We start from the raw sequence: 24,967 nt of genomic DNA, 5'->3' as shown, positions 1-24,967 counted from the left end.
TTAAAAAAGAAGTTTGAATTTATATTTTGACATTGGTGTGCTGGATGACACAAATAAAATATTAGTACTACAAAAAAAACTATATGAAAAAATAACTAATAATGCAATGATTGGGGCAACTTTATAATTTAAAAAAAACACAAGCGTACTCACTTTCTCCTTAAGCTGCGTCAAAATACATGTTCCTCCTGGTGAAATAGTCCAAGCTCGTATTCAGCGAAGAATCCTCAGCCTGGATCTGGAGAACAAGCAACACGGAGGTGTATTAAGCGTATGTAACAGACCCGGGCGAGCAGGAGGAGGATATATCAACAGAGCTCTCCTTCACTTGCATTAGCTCCGCCCCTGTACACTCGCTCCTCACTAATTTTGGTGACTTACCACAAGGAGGCGCTTTAACTTTCTCATGTACAACACACGTACACATACAAACACCATGCAAGAGGCTTCCCTAGAACTCTATCACCCTCCAGAGGCAGACAAAACATGGCCACCAACGTGCTGACGTCACCGTTTTATGCAACTTTCCACAGGACACAACATTAGGTACAACTTTAGTATTCACTATTTAAATAAAGTCCTTTGTTTTGTAACCTTTTGTTCATTTGGTATGCATTTAAATACAAGGGTAGGTAACGGAAATACTAGGAACATCTCCCAGGATGCAATGCAGTTGAACAAACATATTTTTTTAATTTAAAAAAAATATACACAAGGTGTACCTAATGTTTTGGCCTGGGGTGTTCTCTCCACACATGCAGGGACCACAAAGTCCAATTTATAAAATAGTCTGATTTATTTATTTTTTTTACACATGATATGAGGGAAGAGGTTGATTGTGGATTCTTTCTGGGATAGTGTCACATTGTTATGAATAACAAATAGGGCTGAGTTGATTCAGCAGTGTTGGTCCAAGTGTCACTTACACGCTTCTTTGGAGGACGACTACCAGCCATACTCATAAACGCGTCAATTTACCTCAAAATGACCCAAAACCTTCTGGCAATTTAAAAAAAAAATAAAAAATACAGATGGAGTGGCGGGCAACGAAAACAATAGCAAGCGGCCATCCTCAAAAAAATTTGACGCCTTTGCCGTCGTCCATGCTGATGATCTCGGCTTTGCCTTCCGTTTGCAGCGCCTGCAGCGAGCGTAGCAGCATCCACTCCTCCAAGCCGTGGAACTCTGGTAAAAAGACAAAATGTGAAACAAGTGTGCCGTGTAGCTTATATGGGAAAGGTCGACGGCATCGTACCTTCGCCCTCTGTGTCATCACCGTTGGAAAGCTCATAGAGCGTGAAGACAGTGTTGTTCATTCCATTCTTAGACACCTGGGACAACACAAAAAAATAATGGTCATTATTTGGATATATTTTTCGAAATTTCTAATATATATATATATATATATATATATATATTTTTTTTTTTTTTTTTTTTTGCTGACCCCAGTTTCATTTTGTATTTAAAGACATTTCAATTTTTGACACATAATAAAAACATTTTCCTTTTCATGCTGCTGAATCTGTTTTATTATGTGATGTGCAAATAATTTTGTATTTAATTTGATTAAAAAAATAAACTATTTTACTTTTCTCCACTAAATATTTGCATACTTTTCCATTTGTTACTAATATTTTTTTTTTAATGTTATATAAAGATTGATTAAATCTGAAACAGACTTTTTTTCCAATATTATATATATTTTAATACATATTTATTTTATTATGGCATTTTTATGAGCATTTTTCCTGATTTTTTTTTGTAATTATTTAATATTAATAATTAATCTTCTTTTTTTCCTAAATATTTTATTGAGTGGTCCATTATCTGTATTATCTATTTAACGACCAATTCATTTGTTTATTAAAAAAAAAAAAAAAAAAAAAAGTATATACAGTACATGCATGTTCCTGCTTGTTTCCGGGTGTGTACTCGTGTTCATGAATGTTATTGTGTGATGTGTGTGTGCCTGTGTTTGTTGTGTTACCTCACCCAGTGATACATGAGCTTGCCCCATTCCTCAGGCCTCCTCCACATCACCAAGCACCTTGACTTGTTCTTGTCCAGCCATTCCAGGTTGCCTTATCAACCACCACAAGCGCACACACACATACGGAGAACCATAAAAAATATTTGCAACAAAACAACATAAACATATGTTCTAATGGAAGCATTACCTTTTTTCCTCAACTCCTCAAACACAATTTGAATGGCTTCCATGGACAGTTTTCCTGCCATTCAGTTAAGGAGGCCTGAAAGAACTTTACTGCACACTTCATCGGGTACTACCACTTGACTGGCTAACACAAAAGGCACGGTAGATTGCTCTGCAATGATTGGGAAAAGTTGATTTGAGATACAAACAAATACAGGTGATTTGACTGATAGTTTTGGGGAGATGTTTCATTGAGCTTTGGAGAGGATACGTGAAATCTTGCGGTTGTTGAAGACGGGGCTCTCCTGTGCCTCCATCACGTCCAGCTGGTAGAGCTTTTGGTGGCGGCAGTAGGCCAGCGCCAGTGAACACCACGCCGCCAGCTGCTTCTGTTTTGTGTCCACATTGGGTTGAAGCCTGCAAAAAAACAACAATCAAAACAATCACAATGAAATAGAATAGAACTTACAAAGCGAAATATAGATTATGTTTAATCACTTAGATTTAATTGAATAGAAAATACATTAAAAATAATGTTGTGCAATAAAAAAACAACGCCTCTCTCCAAATGTAAACACATTTCCACATAATAGCCAACTTGAAGCATTGCAGGCTAAACAACACAGCTAGACGACATAAGAAAGAACATTTCTCCTCGCAGGCCACACTAAGAGCTTCATGAGTCGTTTGAATATCGTTTATAAAAGATTAACAAATGTGTGCCATATATAAACTCAACCAGAGATGCAATAACGTTCAACTTTAGACAGATCACAAAATGAGCAAATCCACTTCCGTAGCATTTCAGCTTGTTTAGCTAAGGAGCCTGCTAACCTGAAGCTAGCGGTTAAAAGCCACTTGAAGAAAACACACTTGAAATAGACACCGCGTTGAAGGGGCGCATTGTGTTTATTTACTGTGTTTAAATAAGGTTTAAAAGGTGTACTCACGTAAAAAATGGAGGAAAATTGTACTGCCATGGCCATTCGAAACTCATCGCAGCGGATACGGTGAGAAGCACGTCCAACAGCAAAAAGGTTCCGACAAACTACAAGCGCGCGTAAATTAAAGTACGGTAATTGATACTGACATTTTATTCAATTAGGTGTCAACACGACCGTGGTTAATTACTTCTAAGTGGTGTATCACGCTTCTTTTTCAATCTTTGTAAGTTTAGACACGATTAGTTTCCTCAATCAGCTTCGAATGCAGCGTTTCCGCCAGTGACAGCTTCCGGAAGCGCGTCCAATTACAAAATAGTTCCGATTCACTACATCATACGGAACTAAAGATGGACATTTTCTTTCAGAGTGGCTACATCATTATACAAATTCTACCACTTAAATGAAAAATAATAATAATTAATATTATCAGTATTTGCTTCATTTTTTTGTGTGCTTTCTGAAAAAAAAAAAGAAAGACATATAGGCCATTATTTTAGGAGGGGGACATTTTATTTGTTTAGTTCACAGCCTCACAGGTGTCGCAACTATTCGTGGTCTGCAGGATATACTAAAAATGACATCTACAAGTAGTCCACTCATAAATTTTGTTTTTTTTATACTGCAGACCTGTAGTCTAAATAATTCATTTTTACAATGAATACGCACTTTCTGCTCTGAGTCAACTGTCGAGGTCCAAATTGTGAAAATATCACATGAATGATTCCCAATATAACCGCTTCAAAAATTGTCACAACAGATGACTTCTATTTTGCTTGTGAATGTAGAGATTGGATTTAGCTGCTGGTATTTTCTGGTAGGTTACTCGACCATCCCAAAATTTTAGAATCCAAAACTATTTGCCTGATAGAAAATTGTTCTAGCATTTTTCAAAAAATACCGATATATAATTATAAACTATATACAATTTTTTGATTGATTTTGGTGGTACAGTATTTCAAAGTGGCCCTTGCATCCTTTTTTGCATTCCATTTTTCTGTGTGTGGCCCTCAGAGGGGGGAAAAAAATGGACACCCCTGGTATAGTAGTTTAATTGTAGTCAAACTTTAAATGGTCCCACGGAATATTCCAATATTTTTAAGTTGTGTGCACATCTGTGGCGGGACAGTGATGAGACACTGGGGTTCAAATTTTTTTTTGAGGTGACAAAATAAATTGCATATTAAAGCAACATTAGAAAAATATAATTAGTCCTTTTTTTTTTCTTTTTTTTAACAAAGTTATTTTATTATGGAATGACCTTATAACATCCTTGACAACTTTCAGCACATCGACGCTGTCTGTTACTATTTACATCACAAACATTTCCTTCAGTGACCACCTCTCAAGTCTGTTAATCTATACAATAGCTCTATGTTGTCATTAGACGAATAAAAATACAGCATAGATATCCTGTTTTACTCAAACATTCTATATCAGATTTATTTCACAACGGCTTGCTGATATTAATTCCTATATTACAATCAAGTCACAAGATGTGCCGTGTTAATCGTCAAATAAAGACGTGAACTCGTTCAGCCCGAGTGGAAGAGGCGCTCATATTCGTTGAGGATGAACTCCACTATCTGGTTCTGGAAAACCATGTGCACGGCAATGTTGGCCCCCTCTGCCTCGGGCCGCAGGAGCGTGGGCCCGAACACGATGGCCACGTTGTGACCCGTCATGCGGTTGTCCTCGCCACACTGGATGACCCTGACGACACAACAAATCGAAACAATGAGATCACGTAGCAAGCAAGAGAGACGTGAACACAAAATGGACGCTGACCTCCGTAAATGTCCAAACAGGAGACGCATGGTGTCGTGATTCGGGTCGGGAAGAGCTTTGACCAAGTCGTACATGCTACGCAACTTTATGTTGTAATCAGAAATTTCTGCAATAACAAAAAAAAAAGGAGGATAAATGCACTCACTGGGCACGACATTAGGAACGTCAGTGCAATCTCATGAATATTAATAATAATATTACTAATTTAAAAAAAAGAGAGGTATTTATTTCATGTTTATCTCAGATTGAGAGATGATATTTTTGTTTAATAATCAAAGTACAGAACACAGCATTTGCTTCAAATATACTAAATTACACATGCTTATTTTATTTTTTTATCATTTTAATCATTATAGAGTAAAAAAAAACAAAAAAAAACTCAAAAATCTTGTTTTGAAATTGGAAAAAAAATACAATACAATCATTGCTCTAATTAAGTATGAATTAAACAATAACTTCACAAATAATTATATACTATTATGTCATACAAGTTACTAAACTTAACGCTTTATATTTTTAAAGAAATAATTTCATTTAGAAATATCAAATATTAATTCTATTAAAAAATATTAATATTTATTTATTTTTATTTATAATAATAATAATCATCTATTTTATATTTTTACAATATTAATTCTATTAAAGAAATATTAATATTTGTTTTTTTTGTTTTTTAAATATAATACTACTACTACTAATCCTCTATTTTATATTTTTATTTATTTATTTCATCATAAACAAATAGTGTTAAAAAACAGTATAACCTAATTTTACTTTTTTGAAGCGTGAAATCATCAAATAAATAATCCAATATCGAATACATCATATAAATATTTGGTTGTATCATACAACTAAGTAAAACTGAAAATGGACAATACACCTTAAAAAAAAAACACACAAATTGTATCACACAACAGTAGCAACAAGACTAATGATATACTAAAAATATAAAAGTTAAAAAAAAAATGGCAATAAATAATTTAAAGTGGCCTAATTGAAATGTTGGTACGCAGCTAACTTTCAATACTTATTTCAATGACGAGTACTACTTATATGATAGTGTCAATGAAAAGTGAGCATTCTCATCAGTAATGAGCTGATGATATGTTATCACTTGAATTGTCTCCTTTTATTCTTTGCTCCAAAAAGCAAAGCGTCTTACTGATGGCGGAGATGAAATCGTAAAACAGGCGGTAAGGGAAAAGCGGCTCGGGAAGCTCGCGGAAGAACAGCTTCAGTGCTCCAGTGAGGACGTGAGCGTCCTCCCACTGGCCGTCCTCAAGGTCCAGTTCGTCTGTTGGGAAGCACGTTAAGTGGTTAGATAATGACGACAACAACAACAACAATTGGCTTGGGTGATCATTCAAATTCTTCAAATGACCGTTTCAACAATCCAATGCAACGACTGGTGACGTTTGATAGCAATTGACAGTCACATGACATGACCGCCAGAACAAACAAACAACGTCACCGTTACCGTGATCTGCCTTGAATCGCAGTTTCTGGATGACGGCGAGGTTCCCGCTGACCCTGTAGAGTCCGTCGATGTCCAAACCTGGAAGCCAACACCTGAATTTAGTCGGTGGGCGAATTGGCACTGGCAGCTGTGTTCGTCAGCGGGAGGGGAGCGCGTTACCTCTCCTCTCCACGGCTTTTATGCACTTCTCCACAAAACTGGGAACGGTGGTCCGCTCCTGCGCACAAAGAGTGGCCAGGTGGCACCCAAACACGCTGTCTGTCGGCAGGACAGAATAACGTAACCTTCATGTTCATATATACTGTATTTGAGGTTGAACAAAAATCAGTTTGAATCCACACTGCACCTCGTATGTATCCTTTCTCCTTGACTGCCTGAAGTGAGGGCCGCTTCATGAGTAACTTGATCAGCTTGGAGCGCACCTTTTTTGGGTCGGTTTCCACGCCGCTGGTGCTGGTGACGCTCGGCCTGGAGGCTGATAAAAAAAAATATATAAAATTGTAGCCATGTGCGAATTTCTTATCGTAGCTGGTGCTCACCCCTACGCCAGTCGCTGGCAATCTGCGCTTCCGAGACGCTGATTTTATCGTACAGGTTGCTGCCGTCCTCCTCCTCGGAGTGGTGGTCCTGGTACTCCTGGCACACAAAGGAATACATGAGACGATTACACGGCTATGTCACATGTCGTGTTAAGTCCTGTTGCATGGCTATCATCACACTTTTGCTCCTTGATGCCCAAAGGTACATGAGGAGACCACTAGCGAATCAGATTAGCTTGTTTTATTTTAGCCAGCAAGATAGTTCAAAGCAGGACAAATTGTGTGGCATAAACTAAGAATATTAATAATCACAATTATGATCATAATTATAAAATATTAAGAATGCAAATACAGAAAAACAATCGTTAAAAGTAATTATGTGAAAACCATATTACATAAAATAATAAAAAATAAAAATATTTTAAAACACAAACTTAAAATATTAAATACAAAATATTTACCACAAATAAATGTCATATGTCAATCCAAAAAAAGTGTTTGGGTCAACAAAATACTCAATACAAAAATCAATGGACAAATTAATTCAAATAAAAAAAATAAAATAAATAAAAAATAAATAAAAAATAAAATTTTTAAATAAAAATACAAAAACCTAAATTAAACTCAAATGAAACTAAAAAGTGACTGCAAATACATTTTAAAACAAATGACAAAAAAATACACAGTAAATACAAATATTAATTTTGAAAATCAAAACAACACCTATCAAAAATATTTTAAACGGAAAATAAAATGCAGTAAAGAATGTGATAATAAATTTTTAAAAAGTAAATAAAAATATTAAATATTAAATAGAACTAGAAACATTTCTGCGGAAATTTTGTACGTGATGGCTGACTCTTGCAAGGTGGAAAGACGACAGTTTGCCAAATCCTGTTGAAACAAGCCGTTTCCTGTTGAAATCAGGGCACTTGCTGTTGAAATCAGGTCAGTTATGGGTCACTTGCTGTTGAAATCAGGTCACTTCCTGTTGATTTTAGGCCACTTCCGGGTCACTTCCTGTTGAAATCAGGTCACTTCATGTCGAAATCAGGTCATTTCCGGGTCACTTCCGGTCGAAATCAGGTCACTCTGTTGAAATCAGGTCAGTTCCAGGTTACTTCCTATTGAAATCAAGTGACTTCCTGTTGAAATCAGGTCATTTCCGGGTCACTTCCTGTCGAAATCAGGTCACTTTCTGTTGAAATCAGGTCAGTTCCAGGTTACTTCCTATTGACATCAAGTGACTTCCTGTTGAAATCTGGTCACTTCCTGTTGCAATCAGCTCACTTCCGGGTTACTTCCTATTGAAATCAAGTCAGTTCCTATTCAGGAAGGTCAATCCCAAGGTGTTTGATTTGTGGATCTTTTGGCGGGGGGTTTTGGGAATTGCGTCGCCATGGTAACTCGGAATTCCAAAAAAAATAAATTCCCCGCCGAGTCAGCTCGAGTCGCATCTTTTGATACCTAATTTGTGGCGGTACGTTCAATTGTTTGGGCCGCATTTTGTCTGTATTTAATAATTAATACAGGAAAAATTGAATTTACATAGAGATAGCAAATAAATGGTTATGATACCAATCACATATTTCGGTGAGGACTTACCAATTGCCGTATGGTATCTAATAATACTTTATGCCAGTCGGTGATGATGCTCTCAGTATCGTACTGGATCAGAAACTCAAGACCGTTCTTGCTTTTTAACTGAAAGTGCAAACAATCAATTAGCTAAAAATTTCCATAATTGTTCAGCAAATAGACGTGAATGCACCTCTAAAACATTCTTCTTGCTCGATTTCTCCTTCGAGGCCCAGCTGATCATGGCGCCTCGCAGGTCCACCGATACCTCCGGGACGATCTGATTGGTCTTGTTCTTCGAATGGAGGGAAAAAAAAAAGTGAGCATGGACAGAAAACAGGTGGTGCCGCATTCCTGCGACAAAAACGCCTCAACTCGCAGCAGAGACTTTTTCATCCGAGTCACACGGACGACAACAGTTATGAGAGTTTCATGGTTAGCATCAAAGTCAGACTCAAGTTTGTTCAAGAACGAAAGAAAAACGGAACTACCGAAACGCCTGGCGACGTCGTTTTTGGGTCTTTATGGAAGGTCAGCGTGCCTCCGTGCAGCACCGTCCACGTCTGGGCCCAGTTTTTCCTGCACAGCCAGATGGCAACATGAAACCAGACACACTAAAAAAAAAGCAGAAGAAAAAGCTCCTCGAATATGACACCCCCAAAACATCTGCACTCACCTGACTTTTTTGCCATTTTCAGACACTTTTGTTTTGTTCAGGATTCCTGCTTTCTCCAAATTCAGCGCCTGAAATCCAACCAGGGACGACTCATGATGTCATCATGCGAGAGCGAAATTGCAAAATGATCAATATGGAAATCTCTCAATAGAAATACATTTAAAGTATGACTTTAGGTACTTTTCCACAATTTTTATTTTTTTTTATTTAGATGCTGACGCTCAATGATGGTGAATTCTTACTAAAACCAATCAGCAGAGCAGTAATGGTTGGTTTGAAGTGATCCAATATAAACTAGACTAAGTGCAATTCCTGGAGAAATTGTGTGGGAATGCTGAAAGCAAATTGAGAGCTAAATTATGAAATGATAACGTCCTGGCTGGTTACTGGACAATGCGCTTTACCAACTGTGCCACCGAGCAGTATCAGACACCTGGTAATGATGACACGTTATATATGTATGGAAGTGGGCGTGGAAAGTGACACTCAGAAAAAGTTCAATGACTGTCCCATTAAAAATGAATGGGGAAAAGTTGATATTAAATGTTAAATTGTGCAAATACTGTAAGTAATGTGGAATCAGATGATATATACCCAGGGAGACGTGAATTTTTTAAGCTAATTTGAACAATATAAATTGGAAGTATTATGTGGGAGTTGCGGCAAAAAAAGTGTGGAGAATAAAAATCACAATAACATATGTGGGAATGCTTCGGCATTCCCACAATAATTATGTTAATTGATGTGAGAAAACATTTGTAATAATGCAAACAAGTTAAAGTGTGCTTGTAAAATAGTTCAATTTTAATGTTTTTATTGTTACACTATTCATAATTCATTTCACCATAATCAAGCAAGTAAATAAAATAAACCAAAAATATATCAAACAAGTTCATGTCTATCTGCTTCCCTTTCACCAAGTTTAAAGGCGGATGAAATAAAACATATTGACTTTGCTGTGACCGCTTTTGACCTTTAACCTCTTTTGTGTAGAAATCTCTCAAAACAAAGAACCAGCGTGGTGAACATCAAATGTGTTTTGCATATGGCAAGCAATGAGCATATATAAACCGTTGTAAATATGCAAGCAAGTTCGGGCTGGGTGGCCTTTAAGTAAGATCAGATCAGCTTGCTGCCATTTTGTTGGTATAAACTAGTGCAAAGTCAAAACAATGTGGTATATAAATTAGCATTAGCGCACCCAGCGCCAGCCATAGATCAGTACTACATGTTGATCTATGGCTCTCATATTAACAACCCACGTTATAGCGCAGCCACCTGGAAGTCAGGTAATAAGGATTTCTCCAGAGTTGAAAACCAGGAGCCTTCAAAGTGCACAAAGTACGTTGTTAAAAAAATGTGCACGCTTCATTTTGGCGGCGAGTCGCGCCGAGTTACTCACATTAGACTCGGGGGAGTTTCCTGTGCTGGAGCTGTCGCTGCTATAATCTGATGAGGTCCTCTGGTGGGTCGGGACGAACCTCTGCCAAGAGAGCACAGCGTGAATGTTTACAACAGCATTGATGATGATTAACTCATTGGCTCCCAAAAACGTATAAATACGTTCTATTTTAATTCTTACCATGTTCCCAAAGACGTATTTATACGTTTTTGTTTTTTTTGTTTTATGCTAGAGCATACAGAAGGCTTTGACACAGCCACTGAACTGAAGAGAATGCTTGAAGCAATGGTAGTTATTACAAAACCCACCAGCAGGTGGCAGCAGAGTATAAGAGATCAACCACGGCCTTGTTGCATAAAGCTGATCAAAGAAGAGACTCTAATCTTTCTTTTGGTAGGTTCCATGTCGGCAGCAAAGGGGGTTGCTTCAGTTAAAATGGTTGATTGGTCGATTTTTTTTTATTGATTTTAGATAGTACAACAAGATTTTTTAAGGGGTTTCTTGAAAAAAATGAAATGTTGAGAAAATATTAGTAACAATATATAATAATGAAATTGAAAAATATATGACTATTAATAATAATAATAATAATAATAATAATAATAATAATAATAATAATAATAATAATAATAATAATAAATGTAAAAAAAATACAATAAAATAAAAAAAATAATATAGCTTCTGACTGACCATTTCATGAAAACAATAAAATCCCTATAAAACATTATTAGTATTTCCTGGAGGTGTGCGAGTGCTCCTACTGTGTCGTCTTGGACCGAAGCGAGCTGGGCTGGTGCTATGCTTTGTCTCCAGTTCTTGAAGATGGGCACCTCGTCAGCCTCCACGCCGTTCTCTTCCTGGGACAGTCCCGACGACGCAGGGACCGACTGCAGGGGGCTGCTTTGAAAGGTTTCACTGACATCGGGTAGTGTCCACAGAGATTTAGAGCCATCTTTCAGGTAATAGTAAGTCTGGCCCAGGTCGTCCATAGACTTGACCCACTGTAAAGAAATCCAAATAAGTCTAGTTTGCGGCAGGGGTTTGGTCCCTATGCCGTAAATCCGGTCTACCTGATCTAGCGTGTGCATGTTGGTGAACACCCAAGTGCCGTCGGGCTCCACGCTGAAGGTCCAGCCAGCAGGCGTGCTGCGGTCCAGGCTGGCCCGGGGGATGACTGTACGGCTCACGTGGGAGAGGTCGTATTCCCTGGAGGACGCGGGGGACACCGTGGCCTGGGGCTCCTCGTCGGGATCAGGTCCATCGGCACCTGCCGGGTAATCTTCCGAGCGGTAGTCTTCTTTGGGTAGCTTAGGCTGGGTAATGTGAGAGGAATGGAATTAAAACACCTTAATTAACCTCCAGCTTCAAACCCAGGGGTCAGCAATCTTTACTGAAAAAACAGCCATTTTATGTCGAATAAATAATAAAAATCTGCCGAAAGCTGCAAAACATTTGAACATTGTGATGCCATTTTTGGTTATTTTACAGACATGTTATGATCATTTTCTGACTCTTTTCTTCATGTTTTGGACATTTTATGGCTATTTTATAACATTTTTCTGCCTGCCATTTTTTGCCATCAATTTTCTGACATTTTTGGCAATTTATGGTCATTTTCGGGATTTGTTTTGTTTTTGGACATTTTATGGTTACTTTTTGAACATTTTCTTTGCTGTCTTTTCTTTAATCCATTTTCTGACTTTTTTTTTTTTTTGCAATTTTGTGGCCATTTTATGGTAATTTGGGGATTTCTTGTTTTGTTTTTTCAACATTTTATAAGTTACTTTTCAAACATTTTCTTTACTCTCTTTTTTTTTTTATATAAATTTTCTGTTTTTTTGGCAATTTTGTGTACATTCTGTTGTAATTTTTTAGATTTGTTTTGTTTTTGGACATTTTATGGTTACTTTTTGAACATCTTCTTTCCTGTCTTTTCTTAAATCCATTTTCTGACCTTTTTTTTCTTTTTTTTTTGCAATTTGGTGGCCATTTTATGGTAATTTTTGGATTTCTTGTTTTGTTTTTCAACATTTTCTGTTACTAATCAAACATTTTCTTTTCTGACTTTTTAAAAAATACATTTTCTGTTTTTTGTTTTTTTTTGCAATTTTGTGTAAATTCTGTTGTAATTTTTGAGATTTATTTTGTTTTTGGACATTTTTGAATGTTTTTTCTGTATTTTTAAAATAAGTTTAGTGACCTTTTTTGGCAATTTTGTGTACATTTTATCGTACTTTTCTGCCTTTCCTCTTGTTTTTGGAGATTTTATGGCTACTTTTTGAACGTTTTATGCCTTTTTCATTTAATGCTGCCAATTTTGTCAATTTCATGGATATCTTATGGTAATTTTCTGCTTTTCCTTTTTGGACATTTTATGGTCACTTTTTGGACATTTCAAGCTAAATTTGAAAACTTTTTATTTATGTTTAGTCTCCATTTTTATCAGTGCACACACATTTTTAGAATATTTAATTAGTCATTTTTTTAAATCTAAATAATTCATTTAAAAAATATTTTATCAATTTTTTAAATGTCTAATAATAAAAAACAAAAAATAAAAAAAATAAAATAAATAAAAATAATAAAATAATAATAATAATAATAATGATAATAATAATAATAATAACAATAATAATAATAATCTCTACACATTTTTTTGAACGACAGGAGAGGGACCAAAGGGCCAGATGCGGTTCCAGAGCTGTAGGTTTCAGACCCCTGTCCTAACCACGAACGATAACCTTCAATTAGTCGTTTTTTTCCAGTCCATAAAGTCAGAACAAGGACAACCATCTCAAAAGAGGACTGGTGTCATGTGGACGACTGCTGTATGTTTTTCAAACGGGAACGATTGGCATCACTCAAGGGTTAAATCCATTAAAAAGGAGGCTGCATTAGCTGTCTTCCCCTGAGCGAAGCTAAAACAGGAAGTAGAGCAGCCAGTCGGGTCCTCACCGACTCGTCCTGGTGAACGCGGTACACGCTCATGGGCTCCATCACGGGCGGGTACGGGCTGAGCGGCTCCGGCGGGTCCCAGGTCGTCTCCCCAGACATGGCGTTAAAGAAGTAGGGGCACCCGCTGCGCTCATCCACTAGCTGCTCCCAGTCTGACGTCCACGCCGGGCGGGAGGCGGTGGACAGGAAGTGGACGGGAGACCGGGGCGGCGAGGCGAGAGGCAGCTCAGAGTCGCGGGGCGACTCGGCGAGGGTTTTTTCCCAGGTGGAATACCCCGTGGCAGAGTGGTAGTAGTAGTCGTGACCACTCTCCGGGTCAAAGTGCACCTCCCATCCGTCGGCGACCTGGTGGGGCAGCGAGTCAACGCGATCCTTGCGAAGCTCAGCTACGTTGGCGTAGATGGGCGGTTGATTGCGCTCATCGTTCACCTGTGCGGAAAAAAGATGTTGACTTTAGAACAGGGGTGTCCAAACTTTTTCATTTGAGGGCCACATACAGAAAATCAGGACGCAAGGGCCACATAATGTTATGAAGAGAAATTGTGTTTAGTCCTAAAAATTGCACAAATAATTTATTTGTGCTTTTGCATATTTAGAAAAATGTCACAGTATATAAACCAATTTATTTGTAATATGGCAATAGTGTTATTATAGTTTTGGAATTTTTCATTTTAGTTAGGTTTTTATTAGTTTTCAGGGTGGTTCTGTTAGTATTTATTTGTTTAGTTCTTTAAAGTTGCTTAGTTTTAGTTTAGTTTGTTAGTTTCAGTATTAGTTTTATTTTTTATTTTTAATGTGTATTACTTGTGCGCAACATTTAAAAAACAGCATGGCCGCGACGTCATCTTAAGGTGCTTTTCTACTTTCTATTTCTGTGTGACATACTTTCAAACGTCATTATTCCGGTTTATATCAAAATAAATCTACTAAAAATCACATTTCAAATCATCCCCAAAGGCTCATGCATGAAATTAATTCCCAAAGATAAAAACGAAGGACATGTTTGCTATAATTAAAGTTAGTTTTAGTTAGTTTTGTAAACATAAAATGTAGTTTCAGTTAGTTTTCGGTCTTAAAATTCATATTCCACAAACACAATACTAATCAGAATGTTGCGTTTATACTAGTGTGGCGCATAAAATATTTGTAAAGAATTTTTTTGGCCTCATCTTTAAGGTCATACAGTATCAATCAGCCCTAAAACTGTGTTTTTTTTGCGATATTGTCAGATTTTGGTGAATATATCATTTTTTAGTTCATGGAAAAAAAAGAAGATAAAAGTAGAGTCAGCTCACAGGAAGTACACCGCGGAAGAGTCACACCACAAACAGAAAGTGTTCCTCCCAATATCGCCACCACAGAGATATTTCAAATTTATTTTTTAGTTAACACAACAAACATCTAAAACTCAATGAACAAGCGCACACACCAAACCCCACAACAACTAATAGCAGACAAACAAGCACCATTAATCAGCGTGTGTTTACCACATTTTTATATCCCTTCAAAAGGTTTTCCAAAGCGTCATCCTTTGCAATGGAATATTTCCTACTTTAGAAGAAGTCTTGAACACATCATATAAAGAGTCGACTAGTGTTGTGTGTAAATTTCACAGCACAAAAATGTCTCATGTTATGTTGCGGTGTGCTGCAACAGGCTGTGTTGTCAAAATGTCGAAATGGCAACGCCGGCAGTTTTAAAGGAGACGCAATGCATTTTTTTTTTTTTTCACAATTTAAAACCATTTTTCTCATATTAACTCTTTGACTGCCAAAAACGTTTAATGACGTATTCTAAAATCCTAACGAATGCCGGCAAAAACGTGAATTTACGTTTATTACGTTTTTTTTTTTCCTCTCAATGGGCAGCGCAACGTCTTGTGCAGCGCTGCCTTGTCACTAAACAAAAAAAATATTAGTGTCAAAGTCACTGTTGTGCAAAAAAATTTATCTTTTCACAAAAAGCTTGTTTTTCTCTTAATATTTTTGGATTTTCGCTTATGTCACTCAAATGACCTAATTTCAAATGGTGATTAGTCAAGAACGGAATAAGGTAGAAACATACTTTTTCTTTCTCATGAAAGAATGGAATCCAATCTTTCATATGGTATCCACCATATTTATGTCGTCATACCGCACAATATTTTGTTTGCTCTGAAAGATGAGTGAAAACGCTCCAAATCTGTTGGCACTGTTTTTTGGATAACGTTTGGCAGTAAAAGAGTTAAAGACATACCTGAGGAACGCTTTTGGTAAAATACCCCAAGGTTCAAGAAGTTTAAACTTATTTAATTGGATCTTACATCGACAACTGAGCCATACATTATAATAACATGAAGCTAATACTAATCTTTGCTAACACTGCAGCTCTGCTTACCCTTTGGCTTTGACATGATAGTGATTTGGATGTCAGTTGTTTATATCAAGAGTGGAAAAAACTGAGTCTTGCAGTCAGGCGATAGGCTTGCTCATGGGTACAATTCCCAAAATAGGCACATCACTAAAAACATATTTGGTTGTATACGCACTTGACGAGTAGGCAGGAACTCCAGAAACTCAAAATACAAGGGAATTTCCTTCCAATTGTCCACACAAGAGCAATTACCACATTCAAGGTGCAGATGTTACTCCCCAAAAAAACACTTCCGCAACGGACTTTCACTTTCTGGCGTGATCAAAAATAAACGCAACTTCCCATGTCAAATGGGGCTTGACACATTTTACTTTAACAACAGTCAACACTTGAGGAGTCTAAAAGTGGTACGCTTAAACCAACGTGGGTTGTAGTCACCATCTTGTGCTACATAGAGACAAAGCAGGAAGCAGGCTTGTTTGTCAACAAGTATCAAAAATAATGGCACATCACAAAAGTAAAACTACAAACACATCAAAGCTTCACCATCAAAGCTTACGATGCCTACCTGAAGCGATGCCAGCGATTGGGCCAAACCCCGCCGGGCACGGTGACCCGGCCAAACCCCGGCATACAGGTCCACCATTTTTCGTCTACAACTCGCCCATTAGAGATGAAGGCGACGAGCCAAAATATTATGATAAAGACCGTTGGGGCGGACAAGCAAAGCGCATCCGTGATAGACAGAAAGGAGAACTGTGAGCAACTCAGCAGGAAGGGTTGGAGTGGGCGTGCGTGTGTGTGTGTGTGTGAGTCTGTGGAGAGATGGAGGGTAGAGGGTAACTGTCTGTGAACAAGCACAGAAACTGAAACCAGACAGAGCATGTGCGGCTTGCTTGTACTGATAAATAGTAGGAAGTAGGGCCGCATAATATGGCTGATAAGTGTATCACGATATAAGTATTTCATGTGAGCTATATCAATAAATTACTTTTTTTTTTTTTTTACCTATTTAAAGTAATAAATTGATTAAAAATCTAATTTAAAACAATTACATTGATTAAATATACAGATAAATAAAACTATCAAGAGGAAAATACCATTCAAAATATCTGGTAGTAAATTTTTTTTTAAATGTTTTTCTTCCCTTCTTAAAATGTTTGACTACCATTCCAACAACAGATGTCATTGTTCTTCTGAAAATTACATTTCTTCTCAAATTAAAATGACTTCTTTTATTCTCTAAAATAAGATTAATTTAACATAGCATTATGAGTTTATTTGCGAAAATAGGCAACTAAAAAAGGAAAACAATTGTCGCTTGTGGTGGTTACTCACACTTTAAAAATGTGCATTACCGCCATCTACAGGACTGGGGTGGAACAGTGCTGCCAGGAAGTGTCAATAGAGGGAGTTATGTCGGAATTCCGTTCCCACGCTAGCGATTTAACCCGAATTTTGGCTTAAGTCAAAATAATTTGAATAAAAAATCTAAAATACTTTAAAATAAAATAAAGAAATAAGATACTGTCCGACTGAAGCCCAAGTCGTTGCCGATGTTCATTGGCGTCTCCTTTCTGCGATCTTTTTATGATGTCTAGCTTCGTTTCCATGGTAATTGCTTTTCTTTTGACTGGACCAACATTGATAGAAGACGTAAGCGTACTTCTTTGGGGCCATGATGTGGAAAAAAAAAGGTGAAAAAGCCAAAGATAATCCCACAAGTGCACAAGCGTGAGCACTAGCAAAAGGCTAAATAGCGGATGACGAGTCAAAATGGCGGAAACGTAATCGAGGACTCCCTGTTTTGCTCTTTGTCTTTACACTCATATGATGATAAAATATTACTTCAAAGGGAAAGGTTTGCTTTATTTTAGTTGAATTATACAGTGTGTAACTTCTCTTCAAACTTGTATGACAGTTAGAAACGTTAGCTGTGTTATACAGAAGCTAATTTCCCTAAAACCTATATAACATGATTAAATGTGACTTAAAACATTTCCTGCTGAGTCGATAAAGCTTTTACAACAGTACAAATGAACATTTTTTTCCATTTAGTGCAATTTTTCAGTGAAAAAAAAATGTATTTGGTGTGGACTAGCCTCCTGCATGTTGTTCCAATGGGACTCGTGAGGTAGCAGTGGCCCGCCTGATTACTTCACCACTTTAGCAGGCATGCAGTCGCACAATGGGACACCCATTTGGGGCCCAAATCACGCCACAGCGCGCACACAGTCGGGCTATTATTGAGTCCTCCCTGGCTGCCCCCCCCCCTCCTACCATCTTCTCTCCACTCACATCAAGACTTCTCATGACCCAGAATCCATCAAAACGCCAGAGATGATCCTGCCCTACGTGTGTGACTACAGCTAAGAGAGCCCATGAATACATTTGACAAAAAAGTCAAGCCATTGGCAAAAGCCTCGTGAGATAAACTGGGACTTCCTGCACTGAATTAGTAGTACTTCCTGTCACTGCAAGGGCACCATGACAGAAAATATTACACATACTGGTTAGGTTAGGTGGGTGCCATTTTGTCAAGAAAAGTTTAGAAACAATTGGACGACAAACAGAGATGATGTCATGAACATTACATGGCGGTATTGATATTTTTTAGACCAGAAAAATTACCCACAGCTTGTTAGCTATTATATCATCAGCATTAGCAACATATTAACGCTGATTTTCCTGCTCTTGTTGCCAGGCAGAATTCGTGAGGTGGAAAAAGGACAGGGAGAGTTGACAGAAGCATGACGTATTATATTAATAACACACTAGCACATTGTTTTGCGTATTATTTTTTTTCAGCGCAGCGCCAACGCACTTCCCCGCAGAACTCGCCAAGCGTGAAAACAAACAGAACGATGGGACTTTTGTATTGAACAAACAAGCGGACGTGAGCGGATTAAAGCAGCTGGCAGAAAGTGACGTCACCCGTGTCGATGAGATAAAAACCAACATGGGCACAACGGAGCGAGAAAGCGTGTGCGTTCGAGAGAGAGTGAGAGAGATGTGACAGGGCAGGAAGCTCCGACACGACCTGTTGGAGCAGTTTTTCGGCATGCAATGTTTCAACCATGGTGTGCTCTCCAGGGACATGAGGTACACCCGTTTTGATTGACAGGTATCATATAGGCGTGTCTAGCCCATTTTCGGGGGTGCTCCTCAAAATTCGAGAAGTTTTGAGATTTTATTTTTCTCTATGTGCTTTTTAAACAAGCTGCTGAGGTGTTACAAGTTGAAGTTACATTTCACCGATTCCACCTTTCCTTCAACAGAAACGTGCAATTCGTGTCGTTTGCGGATGCGGATACAGAGACCACGCTAATCCATTTTTTATACAACTAGAAACTTTAAAATTGAATGAATTGATGGAGTTTAGCCATCTCAAAATAAAATCTCAAAAGCCCATCATGAAATTGTACCAGTTAATATACAAATTAATAAAAAATAAATACAAAATATAGAACAAAACAAAACGAACAATGTATTTCAACTCAACTGAACTCAACTCATCTTTATTTATAAAGCACTTTAGCACGCACTTAGCATAGCACTTTCCTGTCCTGCTCACGTACGTTGCTATTTAAGTCAAAATATTAATAACAGCTCTTCAGAATGATGTACTGGAGTGCAGCTGGAGTATAACGCTCATAAACAAACACCCGTCAATCAAAACGGAACATTATTATCTTTGTGGAGCAGGTGTAGCTAATGTTGTGTGACAGGTGAGCTGTTCACCATTTTGTGAGCAGTATTTTTTGTTTCTCGATAATGTGGAAATAAGAACTTTTAATTAGGAAATCATCTACATGATACTTAAAAAGGATAAATCAAGTAAAATTATTTCTTCACAATAATCTGTTGTTATGTGCCCCCACTAGTCTTTAACACGGATTCTGATTAATATAGAAATATAGGGCAGCCACTTTGTTGTTTACTGCCACTTACTATTGACTCAAAATAACATCACAGTGCCTTAGGGCTCAGTTAGCAACCGTGTGCCATTCAAAATGTTGACAAAAATAAATAATGACCATTTAATAAACGTAAACACCTGTGTTGTTTTCTTTTCTCATGTGCATGTAACATTAGGTCAACATAGGGATACAACTAGGGCCCGACCGATTAATCGGCCGCCGATTAGAATCGGCCGATTATTGGCCTTCAAACATCAGCCAAAACAGTCGGCCAATTGGGCCAAATGACCGATTAGTTCCCCCTTAAAATGTTATTGAAGAAAACCGAAGTTTCCGACGCTGTGAAAGTGCCATGAATGTACCATTTTGCTTTCGTAGCATTAGCAACTATCAAGTGTGTAGCGTATGTTATTCTGGTTATTCTGCTGTCCCTAAGCATCCTTTAAGTTTTTTTTAATGACACCACAGTTGGCCTTAACGGTAAAAGTAAACACATAACGTTAAGAATTACATCTACTGTTTATTCAAATACAAAACATGCTTTGTTTCTAAAACATCGCTAGCCTAGCGCTAACAGGAACTTATAAAATGCTAACAGGAAGACAGGAAGTTAGCATTGACTTCGTGAGTGTTTTTCCTTCAAATAACGAATATCCACACACAGATTTTGTGGGAACACGTACCCACAGATGAGATAACACTACACAATGTGTGAAAAACGAGTTACTTTAATAGAGTTCAATCGCAGCTTTCTTCTGTACTCACTTCAAGTGTGTACGCCATGGATGCACGGCACCACACTGCCCCCAAGAGGCCAAAACATACAGGAACGGTCAAGTCAATTTCAAACAGCCTTAGCTGTCAGTATTTGTATTATATATATTTTTAATAAATAATCGGCAGATTAATCGGTAATCAGTATTTTTTTTTTTCTGCCAAAAATCGGTATCGGTCGGGCCCTAGATACAACGTTGCTTTTTCTACACATACATGTTTGGGCAATGCTCAGTGAGATTTTAAAATATATTGTCCTTTAAAAACAATATGAAAATAGACAACGGTACAAAAACTTTGTGATATCAGACTTTTTGGTGAAATTTCATGAAAAAACGAAAATGTGCTGTTGCCAGATGTGAAATTAATTTAATCTTCTCCGAACCTCTTTCTGTGACTCTTCCAGTCTTTCAGTAACAAGTTTGCAAATCCATTACAAAAAAAAAAAAAAGCGTATCCCAGCATGCACGGTGGTCACCAAATCCCTAGAAAGTGAATTAATTGCCACTTGCTCCCACGCACGCACTCCCGCCTTCCCTTTTGCTCCCTCCTGACGTCACCATAGCGACGGCGCTCCATTATAAGGGGGGGGGGATACGCTTGGCATGTTGACAGCGAGGGTCTCATTCATTCACAAACGCACACACTTACACACGAGTCAAACTCAAAATGCCAGAATGTGAGCGCACACGGACGAAGAAGCTGAAAAAAAAAAAAGAGGTCACCTGCCTTGACGTCACTTTAGGAAAACAGGTGCGAATCGGCTCACCTGCTGTTCAAACAGGTGACATCCAACAACTCGACGGCGACGGCAGCATGTTCCTGCAGGAGCAGGAGCAGGAAGAGGAGGAAGACGTTCGGGAAACTGCAGTTTAGTTTTGGGCGTGGCGGCCGCCTAGTTTAACTCCTTCCTGCCAGCCCACTGGACCTGTTTGTCACCTGTCACCTGCCAAACAGCAGTCGTCTAAAAAAAACTCTTCCCGGGCGAGACGAAGACTAACTTCCGAAAAACTCAACAGTGGAATACGCCATAAAAATTCTTGCAGACGCAAAGTGAATCCAAACTACTCAATGAAGTGGGGGGAAAAAAAAAAAAAAACTCATCAGCTGGTGTTCATGACTGAGAGGCTCCGCCTCCTCCTCCTCTTTCTCCTTCTCATTCACATGTTGATGAGCTGGCTACACAAACATCTCCTCAGTCAAACCACCTAAACTCTCAACGCACCGCTTCAGTTCACTTCAAAGGAATTGGTTGAAAATATAGCATTAAAGTTTTATACTTTATAAACACGTTCTCACTCACTTCAATGCACATTGTGTTGCTCGTTCTAGTGCACGGGGTGTCAAACATACGGCCCGCGGGCCGGATCAGGCCCGCAAAGGGGTCTAATCCGGCCCGTGAGACGACTTTGTAAAGTAAAAAAATAAAAAATAAAATTGTAATGTCGCCATTTCCATGTTCTATTGCTATAAAAACATGGAACCTACCAAAAGAAAAATGTGTCTCTTCTTTCATCAGGGAAAAAAATAAAAATAAAATTGTACGGTATATTTTGTATCTGTTTTTATGTTTTGTAGCTATTAGCATTAGAATTAGCTAAGTTTCATCATTATTCACAAACCCAAACCTGTTGAAAATACTGCGAAAAAGACATGGTTGATCCTGGATGATCTCATACTTTTTGCTGCCACCTGCTGGCCGTTTTTTTTTTTTTTTTGTAATAACTACCATCGCTTTAAGCGACCACTTCAGGTCAGAAACTGCATCAAAGCCTTCATACAAAAACTCTAGCAAACAAAAACCTAAAAAAAAACGTATAAATACGTTTTTGGGAGTGAATGAGTTAATCAGCCAGCCACAATCAAATATATAAATTTTTTATTTCACAAGCAGTCTTCAGATGAGTAAGTAATGTAACTTGTACACGGAATCGCTGTGGAAGACATTATTTTACACACAACTTAAAGTTATAGTTTGTTTAAAAAAAAAATAAAAATAAAAATATTATTTTTTTTTAATTATAGACCAGGGGTGTCCAAACTATTTGCCATTTGCGGCCCGCGGCAAATACTAAAAATAATTTTTCAATGCTGTTTCAAAAAAAAAAAAAAAAAAAAAGGCAAAATGTGTTAATAAATAACACCAAAAAAATCAAAGTGGCCCTTGCTTTCTATTTTCCTGTATGTGGCCCTCAGAGGAAAAAGTTTGGACACCCCTGTTATAGACCAACATAAACGTGTTAAGTACGACATAAATTCAATTACTGGTAACACAAATTACATATGACAGGGATTAACGTCCCTATAACGTGATTAACTGTGCCACACAATGCATTCTGGGAACTATATATATGCAAAACAGGCAGATTTAACACGTCCAGAACTCATACGGGCAAAGTGTTGCCGCGTTTCATTTGCATTCGTGTTATTTTTTTAAACAATAGATTACAGTTGGGCTCCGTAATTTAGGGCGGGCCCAAAAATCTGCGTATGATTGACGGCAATTGTTTTTTTTGGTAATATGTAATAATTTTGTCCTACCTTTCGTGTTGCATTGATGCCAGAATTGAGCGCCGGATCCTCCTCCTCCTCCTCCTCCATAATGACAGTCATCACTTTTCGGTGTGGCGCGTCCCCTCTATGGCACACGTTTCTTTTGGGGGTCGCCCTAGCTTTGGCGCCACATACACCAAATGTGGAGAACCGGCAGGAGTCGCCAACAGCCTCAGGGGCCACCGTTGTAGCCGCCGCATACGCGTTGTGCTCCTGTGGATTGGTTTCATCCTTCTTGGTGAGGACTTGCCACCAGTATTCGTTGGTCCTGGAGAGCAGGAAGTAGGTTCCGTCGTGCTTGATGGACACGGGGCGGCCGTCACGGGTTTTGTACTCAAACTCAGGTTGTACTGACACCTGCTCCATATTTTGGTCACAAGTGTTGTCATGGAAACAGCATCAAGACCATGAAGCTGGGGAAAAGAAAGGTATAAGAAAGAGTAATGAGACAAGACACTGATGTCGTCACTGGGGCCCAGCCAATTACAAGCCGATTAGCCTTTCTAAAATCAGCTGATTTTTTTAATAAACTTTTTTTGCACAATACATTATGACATAAGACAACTATAACATTCAAACATTCCCCCAACACACCTTGAAACAAAAAAATCACACAAAAAAATTGGAGTCTCTGTTGGAAATAAATACTAAAGGAACAAGTATTGTAAAAGTCAAATGCTCTACATGGAATTCATATATTTTTAGTTGTAAGTGTAAAAGGACCAAAAGAGAAGTTATATATATTTTGTTTTTAATTAATCGGCCAATTAATCAGTTCAGAGTTTTATGATGCCAAATATTGACATCAGACCCACAAAAAAAATCTATATTGGTCGGGTTCTGTAATTTTGCAGGCAGAGGTTGCATCATTCTGATCATTAGTACTTCCAAAAAATGACTCTAATAAATGTTTCAATGCACATGTTTTTTTTTTTTTTTGCAATGTTCTTTTACATAAAATATTTATTGTGGATGTAATCTCGCTTAAGATACTTACTCTTCATATTAAATCAGACAACTTTACAAATGAAAAAAAAAAACGGCTGTTTAAAAATCAGCAAAATAGGAAAGAAAATCTGTCAACAGTTTTACAAAGTGACGCGGTGTAATACTTCCAAAAAAAATAAAAAATTACAAAACCTGTGTTACACAACGCCATACATACAGTATCTCTAAACTTAAAAGACACTGCTGAAAAAAAAATGTTAAAGTTGGTCATATTTATGGTACTTGAAGAGCTATGATTATTTTTTTTAGGCGGTAATTGGAATCACTGCTTAAGATTTACAAGTGTTTTTTGAGATACGTTTGTAAAGTTGATGAGGGCATGTCCGGATTTTCCGAAAGACACATAATGTAAATGAATTAAAATCGAACATTATTCACAAATACAAACATACGTGACTCACATTTAGACACAAAATTAGAAACACCGACTTGAACGTAACTTACTTGCTAGCATAACTCCGTACTCACCTAAAAAAAAAAAGGACACAAAGACCAACAAATGGTCACTTACTGTGACTCAAACCGATTTTATGGTTTTCAAAATTAACCCTATGACTCGTTCGAAAGGATGCCAGTCTGCCTGTCTTCTGTCCCAAGCACTTCAAAAACAATTCTAGCCACAAGTGGGAAGTAAGAGACAACTTCCCGTTTTATAAATATAACGCATTTTGTATATGTAAACACATGAAGGTGAGCATCACGTGCCATCATAGTGTTTGTGATTGAGAAGACACCAGTACTGTATGTACTTTTTTTGTGCTGTCGTATTATTGATTGTACATTACATATTATATATATTACATATATGCACTCTCTTGTGTGTGTGTGTGTCTTCTTTTAGTGCCAGAC

The 24,967-nt window shown here is 37.8% G+C and overlaps 3 protein-coding genes across 7 annotated transcripts in view; all 3 read right to left on the bottom strand.

The window, feature by feature from the left end:
- The window catches only part of wnk4a (WNK lysine deficient protein kinase 4a), a 34,483-nt gene extending 33,855 nt beyond the window's left edge, over positions 1–628 (bottom strand). Inside the window, exon 1 of the mRNA XM_077501903.1 lies at positions 154–628. The gene's annotated coding sequence lies outside the window, so the exon portion shown is untranslated. The remainder of the gene's footprint in view (positions 1–153) is intronic.
- A 149-nt stretch (positions 629–777) lies between these two features.
- vps25 (vacuolar protein sorting 25 homolog) lies at positions 778–3,413 on the bottom strand. 2 transcript variants are annotated; one of them, XM_077501907.1, is made up of 7 exons: positions 3,287–3,388; positions 3,106–3,203; positions 2,427–2,572; positions 2,178–2,231; positions 1,993–2,081; positions 1,256–1,331; positions 778–1,185 (listed from the first exon to the last, which is right to left on the bottom strand). In XM_077501907.1, the coding sequence occupies exons 2-7, from the start codon at positions 3,150–3,152 to the stop codon at positions 1,073–1,075; spliced, it is 525 nt and encodes a 174-aa protein (XP_077358033.1). In that variant the 5' UTR covers positions 3,153–3,203; positions 3,287–3,388; the 3' UTR covers positions 778–1,072. The 2 variants fall into 2 exon arrangements, with proteins under 2 accessions (XP_077358033.1, XP_077358031.1); XM_077501905.1 differs by having other exon boundaries at positions 3,106–3,413.
- A 232-nt stretch (positions 3,414–3,645) lies between these two features.
- Positions 3,646–24,746, bottom strand: LOC144005580 (rho GTPase-activating protein 15-like). Of its 4 annotated transcripts, none has more exons than XM_077503880.1 (17): positions 24,587–24,743; positions 23,099–23,523; positions 13,512–13,940; positions 11,627–11,869; positions 11,318–11,557; positions 10,557–10,637; positions 9,155–9,222; positions 8,970–9,057; positions 8,672–8,773; positions 8,506–8,604; positions 6,901–6,997; positions 6,708–6,836; positions 6,521–6,619; positions 6,362–6,439; positions 6,047–6,178; positions 4,885–4,990; positions 3,646–4,809 (listed from the first exon to the last, which is right to left on the bottom strand). In XM_077503880.1, the coding sequence occupies exons 2-17, from the start codon at positions 23,474–23,476 to the stop codon at positions 4,632–4,634; spliced, it is 2,547 nt and encodes an 848-aa protein (XP_077360006.1). In that variant the 5' UTR covers positions 23,477–23,523; positions 24,587–24,743; the 3' UTR covers positions 3,646–4,631. The 4 variants fall into 4 exon arrangements, 3 of the variants coding, with proteins under 3 accessions (XP_077360006.1, XP_077360005.1, XP_077360007.1); XM_077503879.1 differs by having other exon boundaries at positions 3,647–4,809; positions 24,563–24,745; XM_077503881.1 differs by lacking the exons at positions 23,099–23,523; positions 24,587–24,743 and adding an exon at positions 16,432–16,642 and having other exon boundaries at positions 3,648–4,809.
- Positions 24,747–24,967: the final 221 nt, after the last annotated feature.

Source organism: Festucalex cinctus, chromosome 17, assembly GCF_051991245.1.
Source record: "Festucalex cinctus isolate MCC-2025b chromosome 17, RoL_Fcin_1.0, whole genome shotgun sequence".
NCBI classification, from domain to species: Eukaryota; Metazoa; Chordata; class Actinopteri; order Syngnathiformes; family Syngnathidae; genus Festucalex; species Festucalex cinctus.
This window is presented reverse-complemented; position numbering and strand designations above follow the sequence as displayed.